Source organism: Artemia sp. Qi Xiang Cuo, chromosome 6 (genome assembly GCF_049724085.1).
Source record: "Artemia sp. Qi Xiang Cuo chromosome 6, ASM4972408v1, whole genome shotgun sequence".
Taxonomy (NCBI): domain Eukaryota; kingdom Metazoa; phylum Arthropoda; class Branchiopoda; order Anostraca; family Artemiidae; genus Artemia; species Artemia sp. Qi Xiang Cuo.
Genome location: NC_142799.1, coordinates 32,386,930 through 32,412,281, shown reverse-complemented (window position 1 = coordinate 32,412,281; position 25,352 = coordinate 32,386,930). Strand labels below are relative to the sequence as shown.

Here is a 25,352-nt window from a genome sequence, read left to right as displayed (position 1 = left end):
CACTCCCAATAACTGAAAATTAGGGTAACATTGGTTTTGTCAAAATTTCAATAGGTATAGACCTGTCAAGTAGCCAAATCTCAAAGAATTAGAAATCAGAAGAGGGTTAACTTAGAAGGGTAAAATTCTACTTCAGTTACTTTTAGCTATCTTGGAAAGGAAATAGGTTAGGAAAATAAAACTTTCAAGGATGGATCTATAGGCTAAAGTATGCCCCAGGAAGGTATTTTGAATTACCTACCTCCACCCCTTATCCCTCTAGAGGGTCCTGAATTTTTTCTAAATGACAGGTCTAAACCTATTAAAATTTTGACAAAACAACACTTTACCTTCATTTTCAGTTATAAGTTTCTTTTTCTCTGACTTTAGTTCTGAAAATACAATTCTTGTTATTTGAGTAGAATTTTAATCCATATAAATGTTTTTTTTTTTCAAAATTTGGGAAATGTATCTGCATATCTTTAAAACCTTAGATCCTTTTTTAAAACCCTAAGATCTATTTTGCAAGGTTTCACTTTTATAACACACAGTTTTAAAGGTCATCAAAGGTCAGGACCTTTTAGAGGGAGAAGGAATGGAGGTAGGTACTTCAAGGTACCTTCCGAGGATATACTTTAGCCTGTAGACAAATCCCTGAATGTTTCATTTCCTAACCTTACTCTTTTCCAAGATAGCCAAAAGGGTAAGTTTCTAGGTAGCACTATAATTTAGCTAGGATGATGCTCTTTCATAATCCAGTATTTGCTTCTGTTGCTAATTGCATCTTGAGCTCTTAAAGTGGCCCCAAATGTATTTCATTTTTGTAACCACACAAAGAAGTTGTAACATAACCTAACCTACAAAATACTTGATTTTCAATTCAAACTGCTTTCCTATTGTTTCAAGTTTTTCAAATATTGTTAACAAAAATAACACTGAACTTTGCAATTCAGAACTTACCTTTCAACAATTCAGGGTATATTCTAATTCAGTGTATATATTTGTACATTCAGGGGCAGATCCAGGATTTTATAGAGGGGTGGGGGAGGGGGCGCAAAAGAGGTTGATCCAATAAATTTGCATTAGGAGCAAGTTTAATCAATAAAATCTTGCATTAATTAAGTAAATTACACTACTTAAGACTACATAGAGGAGGGGGGTGTGCCCCCTGGATCCACCACTCTGCACATTAGGGGGGGTGGAGGGGGGTAAAGTTCAAGGTAAATTTGTAGTGGACCATATAATTTAGCTAGGATGAAAGTGAAAACATTGTTTGATGCTTTTTCATTATTCATATAAAACACCTTCAGGGCCCTTTTAAGGGCTCAAGATGCAATTGGCAACAGAAGCAATTATTGTATTATGAAAGAGCATAAAAAAGGCATCAAATGATGTTTTCACTTTTATCCTAGGTAAATTATAGTGCCACCTAGAAATTTACTGCCAAAAATAGCTAAAGTAGAATTTTACCCATAGAAGCTTGACAGTACCTTCCCAAAGTATGTTTTTGGCCCTGTATTCATTATTGAAAGTTTGATTTTGAATAACCTAACAACTTTACAAGATATAAAAAAGTAGCTAAATTAAAAATTGTATGGTAATTTTTTTGTTATTCATATTATTGACTTACAAATAAAGTAAACATACCACTTGATGCCTTTTTTATGCTCTTTCCAAACATAATAATCATTTGTGTTGGAAAAAATGGTAAATATTTACCAAATCATATTATTGAGTTACAACTAAAGTGAATATACCACTTGATGCCTTTTTTATGCTCTTTACAAATATAATAATCATTTTTGTCAGAAATGAATTTTAGTCCCCACCCCTATATATACCAATTCAGTGTATATATTTCCATATTAGGGGGGTGGAGGGAAACTTTAAACTTACCTCTCATTTACATCAGAAATAAAATTACCCTCACCCCCCTAATGTGCAAATATATACCCTGAATTGGTATATATAGGGGGGGGGGCTAAAATTCATTTCCAACCAAAATGATTATTATATTCGTAAAGAGCAAAAAAAAGGCATTGAGTAGTGGTATATTCACTTTAGTTGTAACTCAAAAATATGATTTGGTAAATATTTAATGAAAAAATATTTCACCCCCCCCCCCCGATAGCCTATATACCAATTAAGGGTATATATTTGCACATTATGGGGGTGGGGGGGGGGGAAGTTTAAGCTTACCTCTCATTTACATAAGAAATAAAATTTACCCCTTCCCCCCTAGTTTGCAAATATATACCCAGAATTGGCATATATAGGGGTGGGGGTAAAATTCATTTCCAACAAAAATCATTATTATATTTGGAAAGAGCATAAAAAAAGGCATCAAGTGGTATGTTTACTTTATTTGTAAGTCAATAATATGCATAGCAAAAAATTTACCAATTTTACTATTCATCTCACCATGTAGGCCTATTGGTAAGGTTCTACCAACTCATATTATTGAGTTAGGAATAAAGTGAATACACCATTCAATGCATTCTTTTATGATGATTATGAATATAACAATCATTTCTATCGGAAATGAACTTTAGCCCCCCCCCTATATATGCCAATTCAGGGTAGCCTATATATTTCTACATTAGGGGGGTGGGGGTAAAGTTTAAACTAACCTCCCATTTACATCAGAAATAAAATTTTCCCCCACCCCCCTAATGTAGAAAAATATACCCTGAATTGGCATATATAGGGGGAGGGGGGGGGCTGAAATTCATTTCCAATAGAAATGATTAATATATTCGTAATCAGCATAAAAAAGGCATCAAGTGGTATATTCACTTTACGCGTAAGTCAATAATATGATTTGGTAGAACTTTACCCATGTATTTTACAAAACTGTATGGCTCTACAAGAAAAAAAATGTGATTGTCAGGATAGGCTACTCACAACTGACTGTGTTTATGATAACAGCATTGAGGACCAATTCTGCTAGAATAACCATCCAAGCCAGGACAGTTGTGCGTTCAGGTTTCATTAGAATATCTTCAATATTCTTTATATTTGACCAAAAATTTATAAAATGCAAGAATTTTCTTTTAACATAGAGTGAGATTTTCCTAACACCCATGGTTTCTGTTTTTGAACTTTCCCGCTAACACTTTTTTCGCTCAATTCTTCAATAAGCAGTAGAAAGCTTCAAGTGTAAGGTAAAATATTTTTAGTAAACAATTATAGATATTTTTTAACTTAAATTTTGCCTTAATTATGAAAATTTATTGATTTTTAATTAAAAACGATAAATTTTGCCAGGAAAGGTCACGTGACCAATATTATTTTTCTGATTTTACTTTCTACATTTCTTCTAAGAAAATTTTGCAGAAAAATGTTAGGAGCCGTAGGAAGAGCATCTCTGAAAGTTTTGTCGGCTTCTAAGCCTTCTGTTGAATTAACTAAGGCTGTTCCTGCAGCCTTATCATCTAGTAAGTAGTTTATTCTATTAGGCTTGGCTTTTTTGTAGCTATAGTTCACCAAAGTTAAGATAGCCTATTTCTAAGTTACCTAGGCTGGCCTTATCCTATTAATAAGGTTTATTCACCTGTCCCTCCCAGACCTTGGTTTGCCCTCGCCCCCCTGTTGAAAATTAGTTTCTCCCTTATTCTTGTCATAACTAGCCAAAAATAATTCTGCACAATTCAAGCATCAATAGAAACATCAGTTTTTTTAGTTTATAGGCCTAGGCTATTTATCTTTATAGTACTATAAAGTATCTTTAGCCTATATTACTTTAAAGTATCTATAGTAGGCTACCAAATGGCTTATTTTTTAGTTTTCCTGTCATTTTGCTTGATTTGGGAAAATTGGCTTCAACTCCCCCCTCCCCCACCCTGTCCCGCAGGATTTTGATCAGATTACACCACTGCATATGTAGCTGATTCAGGAAAGGTAATTGCTATTTTTTATAGTCTTAACAGTAAAATGTTTGAAAACAAATAGGCTATGTGGAAATTTTGAAAAAGAGCTAGGCCTAGAAATCCCTCAAAAATTAGGCTATGTCAGTTTTGCTTGAAATAGAATTTACCCTAGAAACAATTAGCCTATTTAACTTTGAAAGGGTGTACAAAAGGGCATCTACAATATATTCACTTCCATCCTATCTAAATTATGTTGTAAATTGCCAATTTACCAAAATGTGATTTTCCCTGTTGTTCACGGGGGGGGGGGGTAAAGTTCTTCCAAATCATATTATTGAGTTAGGAATAAAGTGAATACACCATTCAATGCCTTTTTTTTACGCTGATTACAAATATAATAATCATTTCTATCAGAAATGAATTTCAGCCCCCCCCCCCTAATGTAGAAATACATACCCTGAATGGACATATAGAGGGGGGGGGGGCTGAAATTAATTTAACAAAGAAATTATTAGGCCTATTATATTTGTAATAAGCATAAAAAAGGCATTGAGTGGTATATTCACTTTATGTGCAAGTCAATAATATGATTTGGTAGAACTTTACCCAGGGGGGGGGGCTGTAAGTTCTGTTTTTTAGGTTTTGCTCAATAGTGTTTCCACTGGTTTACTTTTTATTTTCCTGTAATGTTGTTTAGAGTTTTACCTAAAATTACATTAACCAGCAAGATTAGCCTATGTAGTATTGAATCTCCTGTAAAGATAATTTTTTTCAGGCTCTTAAAAATTCCTGCAAATTTGGTTTCAAAGTAATATTTTACTAGCCTATTAAGATTGATTAAAATTGTAATTACTACTCCTGAATCTACCAATGCAATTTTTCATACTATATTTTCTTTGGCACTTTTCTATTAGCTGGTAGCCTACCCATGTGAGAAGTCAAGTTTAGTCAATACTAATGAAATAAAACAATGTGAGGAAAATATAATAGGCTAGTTTAGAAGCAAACTTGAGCTATAGGCTATATTTGCCCATAAGGGGGTGGGGGTTGGTAAAGCATAGCATATATTAAATATGTGGTAATTTTTTTCAAAATCATATTATTGACTTATGAATAAAGTGAATATACCACTCAATGCCTTTTTTTATGCTCTTTCCAAATGTAATAATCATTTTTGTCAGAAATGAATTTTACCCCCACCCCTGTATACCAATTCAGGGTATATATTTGCACATTAAGGGGAATAGAGTGGGGGCAGATTTTATTTCTGATGTAAATGGGAGGTAAGTTTAAACTTTGCCCCCATCTCCCTAATGTGTAAATACACCCTGAATTGGTACATAGGGGTGGGGGTAAAATTCATTTCCAACAAAAATGATTATTATATTTGGAAAGAGCATAAAAAAAGGCAAGTGGTAGATTCACATTATTTGTAAGTCAATAATATGATTTGGTAAAAATTTACCAAATATGTAACCTAGCCTAGGTACCCCCCCCCCATGGCCGTATCCAGGGGGTTACCCGGTTTGAACCCCCCCCCCCCCAAAAAAAAAAAAAATTTTTTGACCAACTCGAAAATTAGTAAAACCTAGGTAAAAATCAGTAAAATTAGTCAAAAAATTAGTAACCCCCCCCCAAAAAAATAAGTCAAAATTTAGTAAAACCCCTCCTGAACAAAAATCCTGGATACAGCTCCTGTCCACATAATAAGATTATTGAGATGTGTAACCAAGCTAAGTTTCCACAATTAGGGGTTTGCTTTCCCACCCTGTCAAGGCATACCTAAATTGGGTATTAGGTTTGATGCCATTTACAGTGATGCACATTTAGTGAATGTACAATTAGGCCTGTTGAGAAGGAAACATGTAAGTAAAGTAGTTCTTACTTTATAATATGCAGAAAAATTGTAGTCAATTATTCCTGAAATGGTTCTACTATATGTAAGCATGGGAGTTTATGGAGGTGCAGATGTTCTTAACAGGACATTTGCTGCAATCCACTGATAAAGATATCTTCCCTGGGCTGTATTTTTCTCTAGGACTTAAAAAAAAAAAAGAGGATCCCAAAGAGATTTCAGGATAAGGTCATGGTCAAACCAGTGCCTTGTGCAATTTTACAAACACTCTAGGATTTCAGCTTGAGATTGTCCTTTTGATAATGGCAAGGTAATGGAAGACAGATGATAACTCTCTTGGCAGGGGCACTGAAATTCAATCTGTAATCAACAATCACTTCAAGATCTCTTTCTTTGAAGACTACAAAAAGAAGATTTCCTTAAAGGAAATAATGCTAGTGTTATGCTGGCCAAAATGGAGGACATGATATTTTCCGATATTGAAGGCAAGGACCTATGCATCAGCCCATTTCCAAGAATGTTAAGACTAATATGGATAGATTATAGTTACCTTTAATTCCACTTGCTAGTGATAACTGGGAGGAGGGGATGGAAGATTTGGAGCAACATTTAAATAGACCTGGTCCAAGAATAATACCCTGAGGGACACCACCTAAAACTGTTGTAGAGGAGGAAAATGAGGAATGCCACCAGAACCAAAAATTCTGACAACTTGGGTTCTATCTAATAAAAAGGTCTGTATCCATTATATAGTAGAAAGATCTATAGCTGTAGCCAGGGGTATCCCAAGGGAAGGGGGCAGGAAGGGGCACCCCCTCCCCAACTTTTTTGGTATTTGGTAAAAAATTTTACCAAATGCAACAGAAGCTATCATGATGGGATGGTAATTTTTAGTGCAGACTTTAGGTATGTTTTTGTAGATTGGAGGGATGCATGGCATTTCCTAATCAGAAGGGAATTGCCCCTTTTGTAGAGACAGCTGAGAGGAATTGCATAAGGGAAAGCTCAGAACAACTTGAGAGGGCTGGGATGTATCCCATCTGGTCCTTTACACTTATTGACATTTATACAAGATTAGTAAGAACAATGTTTTCATTGATTGAAGATTTAGGCAAGAGACTAGTTATAGGATATGGTGGCAATTCAGGGCTAGATCCATGGGATTGCTTGGTGAAAGATGAAGCAAACTGAAAATTCAATGTATTGTACCTATCAAAACAAAATTTAGTTAGGTCTTGATTAAGAATCTTTTCAAAACTGAACCTTAGAAATTGGAAAAACCTTATAAAAATGTATTTTTATTGCATATCCAATAAGGGGCACCAAGAATTTGTTCATTGCAACACAAATACAATCATATTCATAACAGACAGAATACAAAATGACAATTCTTTTACAACATTCATATATTTCAACCTTTTTTAGAAATGGGAAGGTGAAGGAATCAGACAATCAAGTAAAAGTCATAAATGTTTCAAGATCCAGGATTTTCAAACACTTAGCAATTTCTCTAATAAACTAAACCAAGGTGGAGTTGTCTAGTTTATAAAAGTTCAAGTTTGAAATAATTAGAGACAAAACACAATTTAGTCAATCTTTTCAATGAAGTTGAACAAGGAGTTGTTTCATATTAGAGTTTATGTTAACTGTTGTAAGCTTTTGTGGTTTTTGGACCACCAGAACAAGCTGGGACCTCTCTGTCCTGTCAAATGATTTGCCACATCTCCTGAACAGATGATATCTCGGCCCTTGGTCTTGGTGTCCTGGTTTTCACTTGCTTTGTTCTATAAAATAATTTATTTCTTCTCTTTGTACTTCTACAATAAGCCTTACAATAACTTGCTTTAATTTCTCAAGAGCATTTAGAGAGTCAAATCATATTCCAATAAAATTTGAAGTAATTTTTATTATAGCTAATATGTTTATAAAGAAGATGTGTTTTATCCCACTAAGATGCACAGCTTTAGTATCTGTTTTCTATTACAGAAAAATGTCAAAATTACTAAGACTTAGAATAAGCATCAAAACTAAAAAGATAATGCCAAAAAATATTAATACCATATTGTTTATATTCATGAAAGGAATAGAGTAACCAAGCTTTGTAAAAATCTGAGGCCATTAGTGTCAAACTGTATTTTACTATGCAATGATAAAGATAATAACTATGTCAATAGACAATATATAAAAAAAAACTGGTAACAGAGCAAGAGGGAGAAAATACAGACATTAACAAGGTTGCTAACTTACTGAACCTACAATTTGTCTCAATTTTCAATATGGAACTAATTTTCACCATGCAACAACTTTTATTGATAGTAAATAAGCCACTGCTTCAGTTTTTTTTTTTTTTTTTTTTTTTTTTTTTTTTTTTTTTTTTTTTTTTTTTAAAGCTCCTCTAAGAGTTGGAAAAGCACAATTCTATAAACTTATAGCTTTGTTTTGGAAATAATTCTAGGGATATGGCTTCAACTTTGAAAATTAAGTTTAGCATGGAACTCAGTTAAATTCCTTGGAACTCCCCTGCTAAGATGTATAGTCTAAGAAAAGTAGACTATGTCAAACTTTTTTTTTTTACTGTTATTATTTCTCAGGCTTAAAGAATCTTTAAAGCCATGGAAAAAGCAGGACAATAGAGGTAGGGATGTTTCAACAGATCCATTTCTATAAGTTTTATTAACCTAGTTTAAAAACTTTCCAAAATATTTAAAAACTAGAACCTAGTGCTCAGAAATGATATCAAGTGTCTGCCCTATTTTATATTTACAATATTCACTTATTGTTGTTATTTTAGGTGGCCCAGTTGCTTATTTAATGGAAACCAACTTTCTATTGAGTTTGTCTTTGCCAACATGATGTATGTATTTTTGAAGACCACATTACCTTTCCATCATGTATAAATAACAGTTGTCCAACCCTTGTTTAGGAGGTCAGAGTATTTTCTTGGGACTCAGTTTCATCTGTGCCACCAAGGGCATCAAAGAAAAGCCAAGTTTTTGTCTTAGTGCATTTAATACTGATTGATTCGGCATTTTGGTGTCCAGTGAATAATTTTATCCTAAGGCAGATATATTGAATGCTTGGATATTGGAAACTGTGGGTCTCAACTTTATTACCTTATTTTGAACCCTTCCTCCTTTTGTCTTTGCACTACATATCTCTGCCTCTCCTGGGTTTTCTTTTCTCTGTTTTGAAATATTTATTTTTCTTCTTTCAGCTGTTTGTTCTACATTATTCAGGGTTGAAAAGGAAGTTTTTTAAACTTGAAGAGAACTACAGAATGATGAGTTTTCAGAGCCTAAAAGTCATAGTCTCTTAGAGCTTTTGATGCCTCTGCCTCACTGTCTTGTCATTCTTTAAGCTCATCATCAGTTCTAACTCCAAAGTCCCTCTCAAAATCAACATTCAAGAACTTATATATCTTTGGTAGAAATATGGCAATCATGTTGAGGGATTCTATGACCTAGGTGAAAGGCCTTGCATTTTGAGGGAATAAACTCAAGCTTCCAAGTCATAGCCCACCAATATAAGTCAAGATCCAGATTTAATATTTTAAGGATTGGAGAAATGATGCCAAATTGCTAGAAATCATCAGCAAACATAGTAATGCAGTACAGATATTATATAGAAGGTCAACTAATTCTTAAGATAGCATGAACCTCAATTTAGCAACAACAAAAAACTTGCAATAAATACAGTATTCTTCTGACTTTTTTATATGTCAACTATTTCAGGATCTGTTCATGCTGGACAAGTAGATAGTGCTGCAGCTGCTGCAAAAGCTCAAGCTGCAGCTAATACTTCCAATGGCCAAATTACTGCTGTTATTGGTGCTGTTGTAGATGTACAATTTGAAGACCAGCTCCCACCTATTCTCAATGCACTAGAAGTGAGTATGTTCATTTGTGTAACTTTTGAAAAATTCATATCTGTTGCTGGGAACTATTGACTTTTCTCATTATTTGCTTTTTGTATTGTATTCTGTGTAAATTCAACAAAACTTTGTTTACTCTCAGGACCAAAATAAATTAAGTACCCAAGTATTTTCTGGTTTCTGACCAGTATTTGACTAGTTTTTTATGTAAATATCTAGAACAAAATGCAATATTTTCTTATTTAATATTATTGTTATTTTCAATAAGTAACACCATCTCTCCTTGTGTTACTACTTTCAGGTTAAAAAAAAACTCTAGAATCTGCAATAAAATTACTGTTCTCATTTAAAAAAAAATATAGTTCTTGAGATTTACTGAGCAAAATTACAAATTTTGGAGGAGATGGGTGATCAGAAGTAATCAACACAAAGGAGTTAAACTGGAGTCAGCCATTTCAAAGATCTTCCCAACTCCACAGGTATTACCAGTTTTTGGTAGTTCCAAACATAAAATAGATGATGTTTATAATGTTTAGACAGATGCTAGGCAAATGACAACATCTTGAAATTCATCATTTTAATTATGTTATATGTATTTCAACACAAGTTTCAGATAGGCTCTGTTAAACCAGGCAACAAGAAATATGCAGGAGATGCAGAGTGAAGATAGAGTAAGTAACTTTTGTCATCATTGTCTGCAACCAATATCATTTTCTCTCTGGCTACAAGAACATTGCCTCCTCCTATGTCCTTGAAGTTGTAAATCTTCATGCTTTCATGAAGCTGTACAAGATGCTTGTTGTTCCTCAACTTTGGTTTGTTCATAGCAACACTATGGTATAAGATTCATGTAGGTTCTGGAGAGTGCAAAGAAGAGCCACTGCAGTAGTAAAAAATATGAAATACAAGTCTTAGTGAATGTCTGAGAGTGATAAATTACCTATACTCATGACTCAATACTTAAGAGCTTGTATGTTTATGACTTCTAAGTTCACATCACAAAACTTCCCTTCAGTTCATTTACCAGCTTTTCAAGATATTGGTACTTCAGGAGGGGGTCTTTAAAGAAGGTGTTAAGCCATCAGATAAAATTTTTCAGAATCAACCACTTTTTCTGCTATTTGGCTAATCTTTAGATCGTTTTGCTCGTATACACAGTCTTTGTGCCTGATGAAATGGTTAAAATGTTCAAAACATCAAGTGGAATTGCACTCTATGCAATAGGATATTGTCTTGAAGAAAGTCCAGATCTCAGCTTAATTCCTGGATAAAATTGTGTCAATTTTGACCTGTATGAATAGTTGAAAGACAAAAGATAACTTGTATTTTTTCCTACCATTTTCAAGAGATGAAGTCTTCTATTCAAGAGGATTAAGCGGGATCTTGCCAGTCTGATAACATAAATTTGTTATCAATTTATAATGATTCGTCCAATGTTATAGGACGAATCCGACAGGATTCGTCCTATCGCTAGCAAGCGCGATTTAAGGTAATAAATTAAATCTAAGTAATCCTAGTGCATAGGTCACAAGCTCAAATTGGAATGTCATCTCAGGTTTTGATCTAGATTTTGCTATCTTGATGATCTGTCCTGGATTCCAAAGCTACTACAACCCTGTGTTATTTATGCAAAATGTAGATAAATTGTGTTCCAAGAAGGACAAATCTCTGGCTCATTAGGACCCCTTTTTTGAAAAATGATGGGTAGGACCTTACTGTAGGTATAAAAAATGGTTTGAAATAGCTTTTGTCTGTGCAGATAAATCATTTTTGACAGAGAAGAAAAAACTCATTGTGAATGAGAACATTAATATGTTAAGCAATTTGTATAGTTTGATTATTCATTTCTTTTTTCTGTTTTTTTACTGTCTTATCATTAATTAAAGTATTAATTGAAAACATGCAACTGTTTAGAAATGACAAATTTTTGTATTATTGCCATGGCATTTGATTGTTGAATTTATACAAAACACTCTTGCACATTGTTGTGGCTTAAATTAGTTAATTTCTCTGATATTATGGTTGTTGTGCAACCATGTGATAGTAGGAAACTTTAATTTTATAATTAATTAAATTATATGGTTTTAGTATACCCTTTTCTATTTCATTGCCGCATAATTTTGTTTTTTAGGGAGGGGATGTTAATTTTTTGAAAGTTGGTTTGAAATCAAGAATAGTGCAATTTTAGGGCTTAATTTTTTGTGTGACAGCTGTAAGATCAGTCCTGTTGGGAGAGGAGGGGGGCCTCTCTGTACTGGTATACCTGATAAAATTTCTTTGGATTTTAATATTTGCAACATTATGACTGTAAATTCGATTTTTATCATGCAAACCATTGACCTGAAATAATTTGTAGCAATGTCATAGAATTTGTATATCTGGACTTGTATTAGATTTGATTCTTTGCTGAACTTGACTTAGAATGTTTAATAGGGCTATTCTTCACATTATTAATCATTTGAAGTTTTCAGTCAATTCTAATACTACTTTTACTGACAACTCATTGCAGCACCAAGCCACCTGAGACTTGGACCTAAGATAATCTGTAACAATATTGTGCAAATTGTAAAATAGGATAAATTGAGTTGCTCTGAGAAGATTTTTTCTATTTTGTGTATGAGTTTCTAAAAAGAAAATAATTTGCTCTTAAATGTTTAATTAAGATTAGTTACCAAAGAACAAGTAATTTATTTATAAGTTTTGGCTTTGTTATATACACTACTTCATTTAAGGTTTCAGTAATATGGTTTTATCTTAAAATGTCAAGAATGTTGTGAGTATTTGAAGAATTGTCTTACAGGTCCAAGGTCGTTCGCCACGATTGATTCTTGAGGTTGCCCAACATCTTGGAGAAAATACTGTGCGTACCATTGCTATGGATGGTACTGAAGGTCTTGTTCGAGGCCAAAATGTATTGGATACTGGTGCCCCCATAAAGATCCCTGTGGGTCCAGAAACTCTAGGAAGAATTATGAATGTTATTGGTAAGAGTTTATTTATTTTCATTTACTCTATTATTTGTTAGCACAATATTTTGAAAAATGATTACTGTGCTTGCAAAACTGGGATTGTACACTAAGATATTAATGTCTGGATATTTTCACAATATACAATGCTAAAATTTTTCCTGACATTAAACCAGTTTCTTTGTTGTTCTTTTTTGTCAGGTAAATGCTTTATAATTTCTAATTTAGCAGTACAGTTCATGTTATTTGCTAAAAAAGAAGCTGATGACTGCAGAATGTATTGTCGAAATTTTATTTGTTATATTGAAAAAAATACCTTTGAGCAAAATGTTTAGAGTGTAAAGACATCTCTTGATTAGATTTGCACCAAGTTACCTTTATCTTGTTGCCTTTGTCCAAAATAATTTTTTAGGCCACACTGTTTTTCTGTTTACAAAAAATTAAGCGAGAAAAACGGGTTTGATTTACATAAAGTAGTGGCAAAGAATAAAAAACAAACAACACATTAATTAATAAAAGAAAATCGAATATTTTAACTCCTCGTCTGGGGGTCTTCATCAACGGAAGAAAATGAAAAAAAAATTGGTTAAATCATCTAAAAAAAATGTAAAAAAAAAAAACTCAACAAGAGGGAAAAAAACAAACCAAAGACAGATAATAAAACTCGCATCTTAATAAACTTCCACACCACTGTAACACAGAAACGACACCGAAAATGTCTAAAAGAACAGATATTTCTCCTATAGATTCAGATGGGATATGTCAAAAATACATTACTATATTTATTTAAAAGAATAAAAAAAAAACAGATCTCCAAGCCTGATTAAATTTACAGGTTAAAAACATTTGAACAATTTAGGGGATCTGAGTTTATATATGGAAACAGTTGAACGAAGTTGGAGTATTATAAATTAAGGGGAAATGCATTATAAATTAAGTGCCATTGTCCAAGGTATACAAGCTCTATTTCCTGTCATGAAATGCTTCTCAAGTAGAAACAAAAAGATGTTCAGCTGACCAGTTACTACTCTGGTAAAATTTCTTTCCTTGTTTACGATGTAAGAAGAATAAAACCATGTTACAATGACCTGTCATGGTAACAATTCATCGTCCCTTGTATTTCTACACAATCACCTTCCAAGCTTACTAGGTAATCATGTCATAAATTTGCGTCTGGAGCAACCTGGGTATTTCCTTTTCCACTATCATTCCTTATATAACCCCATAACTTCTTAAAATCTTTATTTCCAAAATCATCTGCAATATCTAGTTTCTTCTTTTTCTCAAACTCTTTTTTTCCTTTTTATTTATCTTTTATAATCTCTTCTTTTATCAAGGGTGGGGGGACGGGGTTAAAAGATGTTCAGCTGACCAGTTACTACTCTGGTAAAAAATTTTGTGAGAAGGTGGATTACCAGACTCATTTTACTTCAAGCTTAGTAAGAATTTGACATGATTTTCGCCAGTCCTCGTCTTGGGGTTGACCCAATACAGGTCATTGGCTACCAATGTTAAACGGGATTCTTGGTTTGTTCTAAATTCATGGGAATTTACAACGGATATCCAGCAATAAGTAGTTTTGTGTCTTCCAAAGAAATAAAGTTTTATGATCTTTGTGACCAAAAACAGTGCAGGTGATTGTTCAAATAAAGTCAGCTAAATGTATAAACCTTTTTATTGGTAAAACCATAAAAAAGCTAAGAATACGGGCCTAATGCTAGTCAAATTCACTAAAGAAAAAATATATCTTGTATTTTTCACGTGTATCATCCAAAAAAGAGTTCCCAGAACAAGTTAATGAGACAAAACAAGTCAAAATAACTTGGACTTGCAAGGAATACAAATAAAAGGAAAATTGAGATGAAAGTGCATGTAACTTTTGTCACATCTATAGAGTTTGGCCTCTGATATTTTTTTTCTAGTCAGAGTTATTAATTCTAATCTGTTAAAAGGAGGGGTTTATGTTTCCTTGGTAGTAGTATTAGTAAAGATGGTGGGAGCATTGAAGATGTTAAAAGTAAGATAGCCAAGGCTCAGGGTGGTTTTTCACAGTTAAAAAAAAGTTTGGAAGGATAGGAAGATAAGTCTGCAAACCAAAATTAGAAAATTAGAAGCTACAGTGATGACAATGGTCAAATATGGCTCTGAAGCATGGGTGCTCCGAAAACCAGATGAAGATTTGCTAGATGTTTTCCAAAGAAATTGCCTACGGATTGTTCTGGGTACCCGACTAACTGACCGTATTTCAAAACATAGGCTCTACGAAAAATGTGGTTCAATCCCGCTTTCTAGGGCTATAATGAAAGAAAGGTTGAGATGGTTAGGGCATGTTGTGTGGATGAAGGATGACAGATTGCCGAAGATTGTCCTTTTTGGCCAACCAGCAAGGGCTAAACGAAAAGGAGGTCGTCCCCGTCTGGGGTGGGAGGACGTCATAAAGAAAGATTTAAAGGAAATGGGTACTTCCTGCGATGGTGTAAAAAGGGAGGCTTTGAATAGATTGGGATGGAGGAGGAGCATGTGTAGTTGTGTTGGCCTCAGGCGGCTTGGTAGTGTGGTGAGTTGTTAGTAGTAGTAGTTTATGCTTCCTGTGCAATAATTTTGCTATCACTCAGTAGCTCAGATTCAGCTCTATCCATCTATAAACTGACATTTTTGAGTGTCTTTTTTTCTGCTTTTTTTTTTAAAGATGCTTGTTGTGATTTCTAGGGAACACAAACCTTGAATGGGGCAAAAGCATGTTTTTTCCTCCCTTCTTCCTCACCTGTTTCTCTCCTCCCTTGCCTCGCTCACTCTTTTCGTCTCCATTCCTTTCGCTCTTCACTCTTTCTTTCATTTTCTGCAAGAGCTGCATAAATTATTATCATTTTTGTAGTGGAAACACTATTGGCTTAGACCAATTGTTTTAAGCAAAAGAATTAGAAGGTATATAAATAGTTATTTTTTTTTGAAGAATGCCTGGATTCTCTGGTTTTTGAGAAGCTCTAGGACTCTATTTAAAGGGAGGATGTTTTTGTACAGTTATATGGGTATTACAATGTCTTACCTTCTCTCTCCCTCTTTACTCTTTGTAAGCTTTGTTGGGAATGCTTATGTCAATTGTTTTATGGCGTGTTTGTGGTATAGTATGATGTGCTATTCATTGAATTTAACTCTTTTATTTCTTTATTGTTTATTTATAGATGAAAAATAATGTTGAGCTTACCACGTAATACAGTGAAAATTAATATTCCTTTATGATAAATAAAAGTTCAAATAGGGATAAAATCCTTTTAATAGACAGTGATGATGATAACAGTGATAGAAATTCACAAAAATACCAGATATTTCGGTCACATATACAGTGACCGTCATCAGTAGTAAAACTGAAATAAAACAATTTAAAACAAAAGTTTATATACTAAATCAAATAACATTACATATTGTTTGAATCTCTAATCCTTTTCAAAGCAAAGGCGGAAGCTATTCTCTTTGACCTTCTTGGATTCGGTTCATTAGCGTTCAATGATATAACATTTGGACAAAGGTCAACTACATTGGGTGAATTGAACTTTACTCTGTCAGATTTTAATAAATTATCATAGATAGAGTTCAACCCATATTCACCTGTATCCCGATTCAAAGAAATATTCGTGAACAAGATTTTCTTTATTTCCAGAATTTCACGAAAATTTTTCTTTAAACTCCGGACTATAGACATGAGTGAGACATTATTTAAGGAAGTGACCGTGTCTAGAAAATTGAAAATATGTTCTGAAAAAGCTGAAGAGAATTCTTCAAACTCAGAACTTTCCTCTAACGCAACGGCAAATGCCCCATCGTGTTGCAGTAATCTCATTTGCAAACTGGTTAGTACGTCCCACATATGAGCTTCCGCAAGTACATCGGATCTGATGAACCCCACTTTGTTGCCTCAATGAAGTTAGATCTTTCCCAGAATTTAGAAAACTACCCAAAGTATTATTACTCTTTAAAGCTTACCTTAGACCATTACTCTGTAAAATTCTTTTGTTTTTCACTTAGCCCGGGTACATATGGTAAGGAACAAAAAAACCTCCTTCTCCCGAGTTGTCTCCAAGACTTCCTTAGAAATCTATAGAAACCTTTTTCTTCTTTTTGAGAAAGTCTGGTTAATTAACCATTCTGGATACATGTTACTTATTAGTATTTTTCTTAGAAAAGACAACTCCTCAACAAATTTTGGAGAGCAAATACTAAAGATCCGATGAGTTATAGAAATGGTCGAGCCAATTTTTACTCGGCGAGCGTGACCGGAACTATAAGACAAAAATCTATTGTTATTTGTCGGTTTTCTGTAAATTTTAAAATCCAGACTATTTTGATTTTTCAAAAGAAGAACATCAAGGAAAGGAAGTTTCCCATTCTCTTCCAATTCAACAGTAAACTTTAAATCTCCTTCCAAACAATTAAGATGTTCCAAAAATCCCTTTAATTCCTCCTCCCCATAATCCCATACTGAAATAATGTCATCCATATATCGGCCCCAGAAAATATGTTTTAAAAAATATGAATCTAACAAAAGTGTTTCAATATTCTACAAAAAAATATTAGCTAATAAAGTGGATAAATGGACCACCATAGGTAAACCATTTATTTGTTAGAAATACTCCCCTCTAAATTGAAAAAAATAAGAGAACTTATTGAACAACCTTACTAAATACATAATTACAGAAACTTCCAAATCTTTTTTGCCACTAATCAAATCCAAATTTCTTAAGAGCTTTCCTTCTAGAAGAGTTTCGGCTGCTTCTACATCAGTATTTGTGTACATTGATACAATGTCGAAGCTTGAAAGCAAAAAACTCGAAGAAATTTCTACTTTTTTTAGTTTTTCAACCAAATTCGAAGAATTCTTATTATGCAAAATTTGTCTAGACAAAAGTTGTTTACAGATTGACACTAACAACTTGCTCAAAACACTTGTTGGCCACCTTGTATTTTACACAACTTGTCGTAATGGTAGGCTAGGCTCATGAATCTTGGTAAGTCCATATAATTTAGGGCACAAAGAACTGCATGGCAGGCTTTTGTTATAAAGTTGAGGTGTAATTTTTCCTTCATCCTTTAAACACTTTAATTCGTTCTTAAACTTATTTGTAAAAGAGTCTGTTGGATTATACAATAACTTCTTGTATGTTTTTTCATCATTTAGTAAATTTCTTAATTTTGATTTGTAGTCCTCAGTATTCATGACAACTAAAGTGTTACTCTTATCTGCTTTTGTAATGGTAATTGAACCATCCTTTTTCAAGTTTTTAAGAATTCTTATGTCATTGATGGTCGTACTAGGAAATTTCGGCTTCAATACAAATTTAGATAGGGTTTTTACAGTAGAATCTCTTACTAAGCTAACCTCTTTTTATTAAGTTTGCATTTTTAAGCAAATATGTTTATATTGAAGAAATAGTCTTCCACGGGGATTTTTTCTTGGTTAACACAAGATTTTAGACGTTTTTTAAGCACTGATTGTTCTTGCATTGCTAAAGTTCTTGATAAAAAATTAACCACACCTGGTCCAAGAATTGACGAAGGTATTACCTAATTATTTATTGATAGTTTCGAAAAATTATTTAGCAAACTTTTTCTGGAAAGGCGAAAGTCAAGATTAAAGTTATTTTTTCCTGTTTGTTGGAAAAAACAAAAGACACTTACACTAGCATTTTTTTATATAAGATTTTCCAAGGAAAGTTTATCTATAACTATTAAAGCTCTTTTTCGACTTTTATCCTTAATAATGTGATTTAAAGTCTTGAAATGTAAGCTTCGTTCAAACTTTTCTTCCTTGAAAGTGCCCAAATGTCAATTGAATTTTAGTGAAGGTGGCACAATTCTCATCTTCTTACATCGTAGAAGAAAATCCTGTTGGTTGATAACATTTGCATGTTTTTTTTTTGAGTGTTTATATATTTATCCACAATTTTGGTCAAATCATCCCCATAAATATGACGTAGATAATTTCGGAGACCACACTGCCTTTCCATGACGATAAATAAAAATTCAAATAGGGATAAAATCCTTTTAATAGACAGTGATGATGATAACAGTGATAGAAATTCACAAAAATACCAGATATTTCGGTCACATATACAGTGACCGTCATCAGTAGTAAAACTAAAATAAAACAAATTAAAACAAAAGTTTATATACTAAATCAAATAACACTACATATTGTTTGAATCTCTAATTCTTTTCAAAGCAAAGGCGGAAGCTATTCTCTTTGCGGAAGCGTATATGTGACCGAAATATCTGGTATTTTTGTGAATTTCTATCACTGTTATCATCATCACTGTCTATTAAAAGGATTTTAGCCCTATTTGAACTTTTATTTATCGTCATGGAAAGGCAGTGCGGTCTCCGAAATTATCTACGTAATATTCCTTTGTAATTACTGAAACAACATTAGTATTTCTGTTGCTTTTCTCAGGTGAGCCAATTGACGAGAGGGGTCCAATTGTTACTGACAAGTTCGCTGCTATTCACGCCGATGCCCCAGAATTTGTTGAAATGAGTGTCCAACAAGAAATTTTAGTCACTGGTATTAAGGTCGTTGACCTTCTTGCCCCCTATGCCAAAGGTGGCAAAATCGGTAAGTGCAATAAGTATTAAAAGATATTTACAACAGTGTTCGATTTACATTAAACAACAAAAAAGGTTAAAAGATTCCACACATATGTCGTCTCACCATCTTCAAGGCCCTTTTAGAGCTTCTTCCAAATAGGGCCATCGAAAGCTTTAAATTGAAGGGCATAAACCAGCAACAAACCCATCATCAGAAGAAGTGTCTTCTGCACAAGGAATAATGAGGCTATATGGGCATGAGCATAGGTAAATTATTAATTTTTTTTTTAGCCTTAATTTTCTAGTTCTTTCCAACTCGCCCTTAGCTAATCAGCAATATTTGTCCTGTCAAAAGGCTACTTCAAAACAGCTGTATACAACACTTATTCATAGCATTTACTTTTTCAACTCTCCTAAATGGTACTTGCCTTGTCTTTTTTTCTAATATTTCGACGAATGCTATTTGCCTATGCGAGAGAAAGTCTCCCCTTTGTGTAATTGTTTCAGTTGGTAAACCTAAAAAATACATGAATTGCGCCTAACAAGTGCTATAAGTCCTGGTTTAAGAGGGAAATTAGTATCTGTTCCTTTAGTTAATGCCTCTGTTTCCTGATAGGAAATGGTATTTGTGTTAAAATTAAGATTTGTGTAATTATAATTTTGCTGCAACCCAATAGTCAGGGTTGTGGTGACTGCGAGAATGTAGCTCGTTTAAGAGTAGTCCTTTTAATAGTTTTTTTTAGACTTAGATCCTATTTTCTTAACCCGCTTATTTTTCAAAATTTGAAGATATATGGAAGGTATAGAAAGTGCGTTTCTATAACTGCCGCTTGTTTTATATTTTTTTGGTTTTAAGAAAACGGTACATTGCATAATCGTTCATTTACTCAATGCGGAAATCCGTCCGTATCTTTTCGAACGATGGCCCAGAAAACGCTATGTTTTGAAGCAATGGTTTCAAATAAATGCATCAGCACGACCCAAGTATTCAAGATGAAAACAAATTCTAAAAGAAAAATATTGGCTAATTCGACTCTCGCTTTAGTCCCTACACTGCTAAGAAGTCCCAGAAGACAAAAAGAGAAAGAAATTCAGTCTGAAACAACAGACTGAACACCTCTAGGAAGAGGAGGTGGTTGTCCGACCACCAATAGAGAGTCAACTGTCACCGTTTTTCTTAGTTCTCTTATAGCCTGGGTGAGCATTATCATATAAGCTGGGCTAGCCTTGAACCAATATTATAAAATCATGAAGTTTTTGATGATCTATAGTTATGGTTTTATTCATTTAAAAAAACTTGCAAGAATCTGTCCTGATATAACCAAATCGTTGCGGAAAATTAGAGTTTTTCAAGCACAAAAAGGGAAGGAATCTCCGCGCGGCATTGCTAAATCCGGAGGGATTTCCGCAATGTGTAAGTGCTCTATAAGTTTGTGCTTTTTTATTTAATTTAAGATTGATGACATTATACCTTTACGAACTGCATGGGATTTGGAAACTAAATTACGAACTGGGTCAGATAAATATATGTCTAAATTTCTGTTTTATCGGGGCTTTACAATGAAAAATGTATTCTTCTGGCCAGTTGGGATGTCATTTTAGTTTTCTGGAAAAGAATGATTATTTTTATTATTGTTTCTAGAACTTACTCGATTGAAACTGTGAAAAGACCTAAAATTCGGGTTTATGGCAAGAATTTGCTGCGACTGACTTGTCTAAAAGAGCTATTACGTGAAGAATACAATGTCAGAACTGTATTATTAAATAGTTGGGAGGGGGTATTTTATTCTTTCTACTATATATCCTTTTTGCTTACCTCACTTAATTCTGTAATTAAGTGGAAGATATACGGAAGGTATAGCAAGTGTGTTTCCCTAACTGCCGCTCATTTTTCGTGAATTTGCGGTTTTAAGAAAACGTTACATTGCGTTAAGTGTCGTTTTTAGTTGACACTGACGAATTGATATTGTCCTTTGGCACTTGAAAAGTTTAGAATTGAAGGAGGCTCGAAAGTTAAAAGTATAGAAACTGGGTAAGAGAAGGGCATTTCTAGATTTTTGTTTTGTCGCACTTATAGAAACAGAATATTTATATTATTAGCAAAATCTATGACATTGTATATGTGCAAGGACTTAAAAGTCATGGTTGTGACAAGAATCTACAGCGATCAAAACAGAACATGGCTAGTCTTAAAGAGTCCTTTTGTTAAGACTAAAATTTTAGCGGTAACTTGTATAGTTGAGTAAAAGTCCTGTAGTTTTCACCCTTTTTGATTACCCCTCTTATTTTCTGTAAATAAGTGGAAGATAATCAGAAGATAAAACAAGTGCGTTTCTAAATCCGCTGCCTATTTTTGTGAATTCGTGGTCTTAAGCAATTGTTACATTCTATGAAGAGAAATTAAGGGCTTGGAGGGTTACAAATGGTTAAAAGAAGTGCTTGTTTTTAATCTATGTTTTATCAAGGCTTTAGAAAGATTTTTTTTTTTGATTGTTTTAGAAATTTAAATAGTTGTGTTGGGTTTTTTTTTTGTTGTTGGGACCTACATTTTAGGATTCTGTAGAAGAATGACCTTTATGTTATTCAATTTTATCTCTGCAAATTCCGGAAAAGTGGCGGCAATTTACAGGATTCGTAACAGAACAGGGCTGGTTTAAAAAAAGAGCCCTTGCTTGAAGACTAATGTGTTTGGACTGAAAAATTAGTAGTTGGTGAGGGGAAGTATTTTGTTACTGGCGAATTTTATCCTTTCGGCTTACCCCACTTATTTTGTGTAGATAAGTGGAAGATATACGGAAGGTATAGAAAGTGCGTTTCTAAAACCGCTGCCTATTTTTGTGAATTTGTGGTTTTAAGGAAACGTTACAGTAGTTGAAAACAACTTCAGGTTTTGGATGGTTAGTAATATACGAAATAGGTTAGAAAGGAGCATGTTTTAATTTTTCTGTTGTCTAGACCTTAAAAAAAAGAAATTATCCCTTGTTTGTCGGGAGCTCCATTTCAGGGTGATGCAAAAGAATAGTTTTTGCATTATTAAGTAAATTTTCGATTGTAACTGTGCAAAGACCAAGAAGTTGACTGCAAGAATTTGCAGCAATCTGAACAGAAGACAGATAGTCTAAAAAAGAACCCTTACTTTAAGACTAAGATGCTTGAATTGAATTATTAGCTGTTCGGGGGTGGGGGGAGAGAGATTTAATTTGTGCGATTTTTTTTTTTTTTTTGGCTTAGCCCACTTATTTTCCAAAAATAAGTGGAAGATATACGAAAGGTATAGCAAGTGCGTTTCCATAACTGCCACTTGTTTTTTAAATTCGTGGTTTTATATGCTGACCATGGTCACTCCGAAAAATTGGGAAGGATATAAGGGGAGCCAAAGCGAAAGATGAGCACCTTTTATGCAAGCTATTATCAACTTCCAGGGAGAAACCGTTGCTGCGCAACGAGTGTTTTATCTGGGGCCTAATGTCAGGCAAAAAAAAAGGTGAAGAAACAAAAGTAATATTTTAGTTCAATTGTCATAATTAGCATTTGGACCATGAAGTACTAGATGGTAGCATGGACGCCCATAAGCTGCATTTTGGGGGGGGGGCTTACCTGGATTAATCGGCACTTCTAACGCTTTATAGGCCTAATAGAAATTTCAAAACAAAAATGTAAGGCAAAATCATTCAGCCAGGGGGGGGCTGAAGCCCCCCTCTGCCCCGCCCCCATATGGGCGCCCATGGATGGTAGTACTAGAAAGATTGTATTGGCAAATTTTCCTTGTACTAGACATGGCATTTTCTGGAAAATCCATATTTGGTAAAAGTATGCAAAAAAAAAATTATGTAACTTTCGTTCATTTTTACTACTTTTAAGGTTTTGCAACTTACAACTGGAAAAAAAAAACATCTTTCTAAGAGAACTTTACATTACACAAAGTGTCGGAATTTATAGGCTCCCGGATGTTTGGTTACAAGTTTTGAGAACTGTAACTGCAGGTGGGCATATGGATTGAAAATAGACGAATTGAATCTTACGTGGCTGGTGAATTCCTATTGTATCTCTACTTTCGAAAGAGAAGTGTTTGTTGACAAGACCAAGAAGGTGGCAGCAAGAATTTGCAGCCATCATAACAGAATATGACTAGTCTAAAAAAGAGCCATTGCTTGAAAACTAGGATGTTTGAATTGAATTATTAGCAATTTTTGGGGTGGGTATATTTAATCTTTAGTGACTTTTTCCTTTTGGCTTAGCCCCCTTATTTTCCATAAATAAGTGGAAGATATACGAAAGGTATAGCAAGTGCGTTTCATAACTGCCACTTGTTTTTTTTAAATTCGTGGTTTTAGAGAACGCTACATTACTCAAAGTGTCGTTATTTTAATCAAAATTGGTAAAAGGATTTATAGGCTCTTGGGTAATTGAATGCAAGTTTTATAAACTGTAACTGCACGCGGGCTTGAGGGTTGAAAATAGACAAATTGAATCATATGAGACTGATTGAATCTCTATTGTATCTCTGCTTTAGAAAGAGAAGTGTTTCTCTTGGTTGTTTAATTTTTGGCCTTACCGTATCTCTATCAGTAAGCTGTACGAAAAATGTAGTTCAGTCCTGCTTTCTAGGGCTATAATGAGAGAAAGTTTGAAATGGCTAAAACACCTTTTGCGGATGACAGATTGCCGAAGATTGTCCTTGTGGGCCAACCATCTAGGGCCAAACGAAAAGCAGGTTGTCCCCGAATGGCGTGGGAGGATGTCGTAAGGAAAGATTTAAGGGAAATGGGACTTCTTGGAGGGTGTAAAGAGGGAGGCTGTATGACTTCTTATTCCATTGGACTGCATAAGTGAGAGAATAGACCACCCATTTGAAGTATTGAATTATTCTTCACATCTTTCTGGGAGAAGAAACGTTTCAAGTCTCTCCGTCTGAGTGTTCGTTTATGTTCTTCCGGCAAAGCGAAATACGGGATCTACCCTAATTTTTTTAGTTTTTTTTTTTTTGAATAATAATCCAGGATTTTACTGAAACTTTCTTCTATTTCATCTTCAACTGATTTTGATATCGACCTCTTTCTTTGTAAAGTCTATTAATCATTATTATTCCCATGTTCGTTTTTCAGGTCTCTTTGGTGGTGCTGGTGTTGGAAAAACTGTATTGATTATGGAGCTGATTAATAATGTTGCCAAGGCTCATGGTGGTTACTCTGTGTTTGCTGGCGTTGGTGAACGCACTCGTGAAGGTAACGATCTTTACCATGAAATGATCGAATCCGGTGTCATATCCCTTAAGGTAAGAATTTTTGAATAAAACAAATCACTTGGTATAAAACTAGTCATGTTGATATGCAGAAAGTAAAGGTACATACAAGTCCGGCTCCAGGGGAGAAGTAAGTTTTCGTGCGCTTGCAAATGAAGGCTCAAGTAGTTCATTTTGAAAGGTAGAGGCTTCTGAGAATTATTAGGTGTCTGTGTATTTGGGTGATTTTATTTCCATAGGCAGAGTAATTATGTATACTACTACTACTAACAACTCACCGCAGCACCAAGCCACCTGAGGCCAACATAGCTACTTACGTTCCTCCCCCATCCCAATCTATTCAAAGTCTTCCAGGAAGTTGCCATTTCCTTTAGATCTCTCTTTATGACATCCTCTTAACCAAGGACGACCTGCTTTCCGTTTAGCCCTAGACGGTTGGCCAAAAAGGACAATCTGTTTTCACTCATCCGCAGAACATGCCCTAGCTATCTCAATCCCCTCCCCTGATCAGTAGGAGGTGGGATGCCTGCAGCCTCAGTTCAACATTTGAGAATCAAGTATTAAAAGGGTGTATGTGCTGAGAAGCAGGCAGAGTACATCCAGCTATATCATTGACGAAAAAAGAGGTATTTTTTTAATATTTGTAATGAGTTCGTTTAAAATTTTATCTATAAGCGTAATCAAGTTACAATATTGATTGTCATTTACAATGTTTAAAGCACAAAGGAGAGTGAAATAAAATTTGATTATCTGAATGGGTTAAATGGGAACTTACGCAAGTATATATATATATATATCTATTTGTTAGAGGAAATCAGAAATTCATTTATAACGAAAAAGTCTTGCATATGTATTTTGTAATGATTGCCAAGATTAAAAGGAAGAAACGTTAGATAAAATCAAGGAGTAAATAAGCTAAAATTATTTTCCTAGCAGCTTAAGAAGGTTTTGTTGTCTTTAAAAATCAACAGATTGTTAATGTTTGAAGTTT

The 25,352-nt window shown here is 34.1% G+C and overlaps 2 protein-coding genes across 2 annotated transcripts in view; one reads left to right on the top strand and one right to left on the bottom strand.

Annotated features, from left to right (window-relative positions):
* Alg3 (Alg3, alpha-1,3- mannosyltransferase) overlaps positions 1-3,074 on the bottom strand; it is a 35,632-nt gene extending 32,558 nt beyond the window's left edge. The window contains exon 1 of the mRNA XM_089090648.1: positions 2,884-3,074. Coding sequence (XP_088946774.1) covers positions 2,884-3,064 — 181 coding nt within the window. The 5' untranslated portion in view covers positions 3,065-3,074. The remainder of the gene's footprint in view (positions 1-2,883) is intronic.
* A 185-nt stretch (positions 3,075-3,259) lies between these two features.
* ATPsynbeta (ATP synthase, beta subunit) overlaps positions 3,260-25,352 on the top strand; it is a 36,894-nt gene continuing 14,801 nt past the window's right edge. Inside the window, exons 1-5 of the mRNA XM_089090647.1 lie at positions 3,260-3,416; positions 9,435-9,589; positions 12,375-12,558; positions 18,986-19,147; positions 24,225-24,394. Coding sequence (XP_088946773.1) covers positions 3,320-3,416; positions 9,435-9,589; positions 12,375-12,558; positions 18,986-19,147; positions 24,225-24,394 — 768 coding nt within the window. The 5' untranslated portion in view covers positions 3,260-3,319. The remainder of the gene's footprint in view (positions 3,417-9,434; positions 9,590-12,374; positions 12,559-18,985; positions 19,148-24,224; positions 24,395-25,352) is intronic.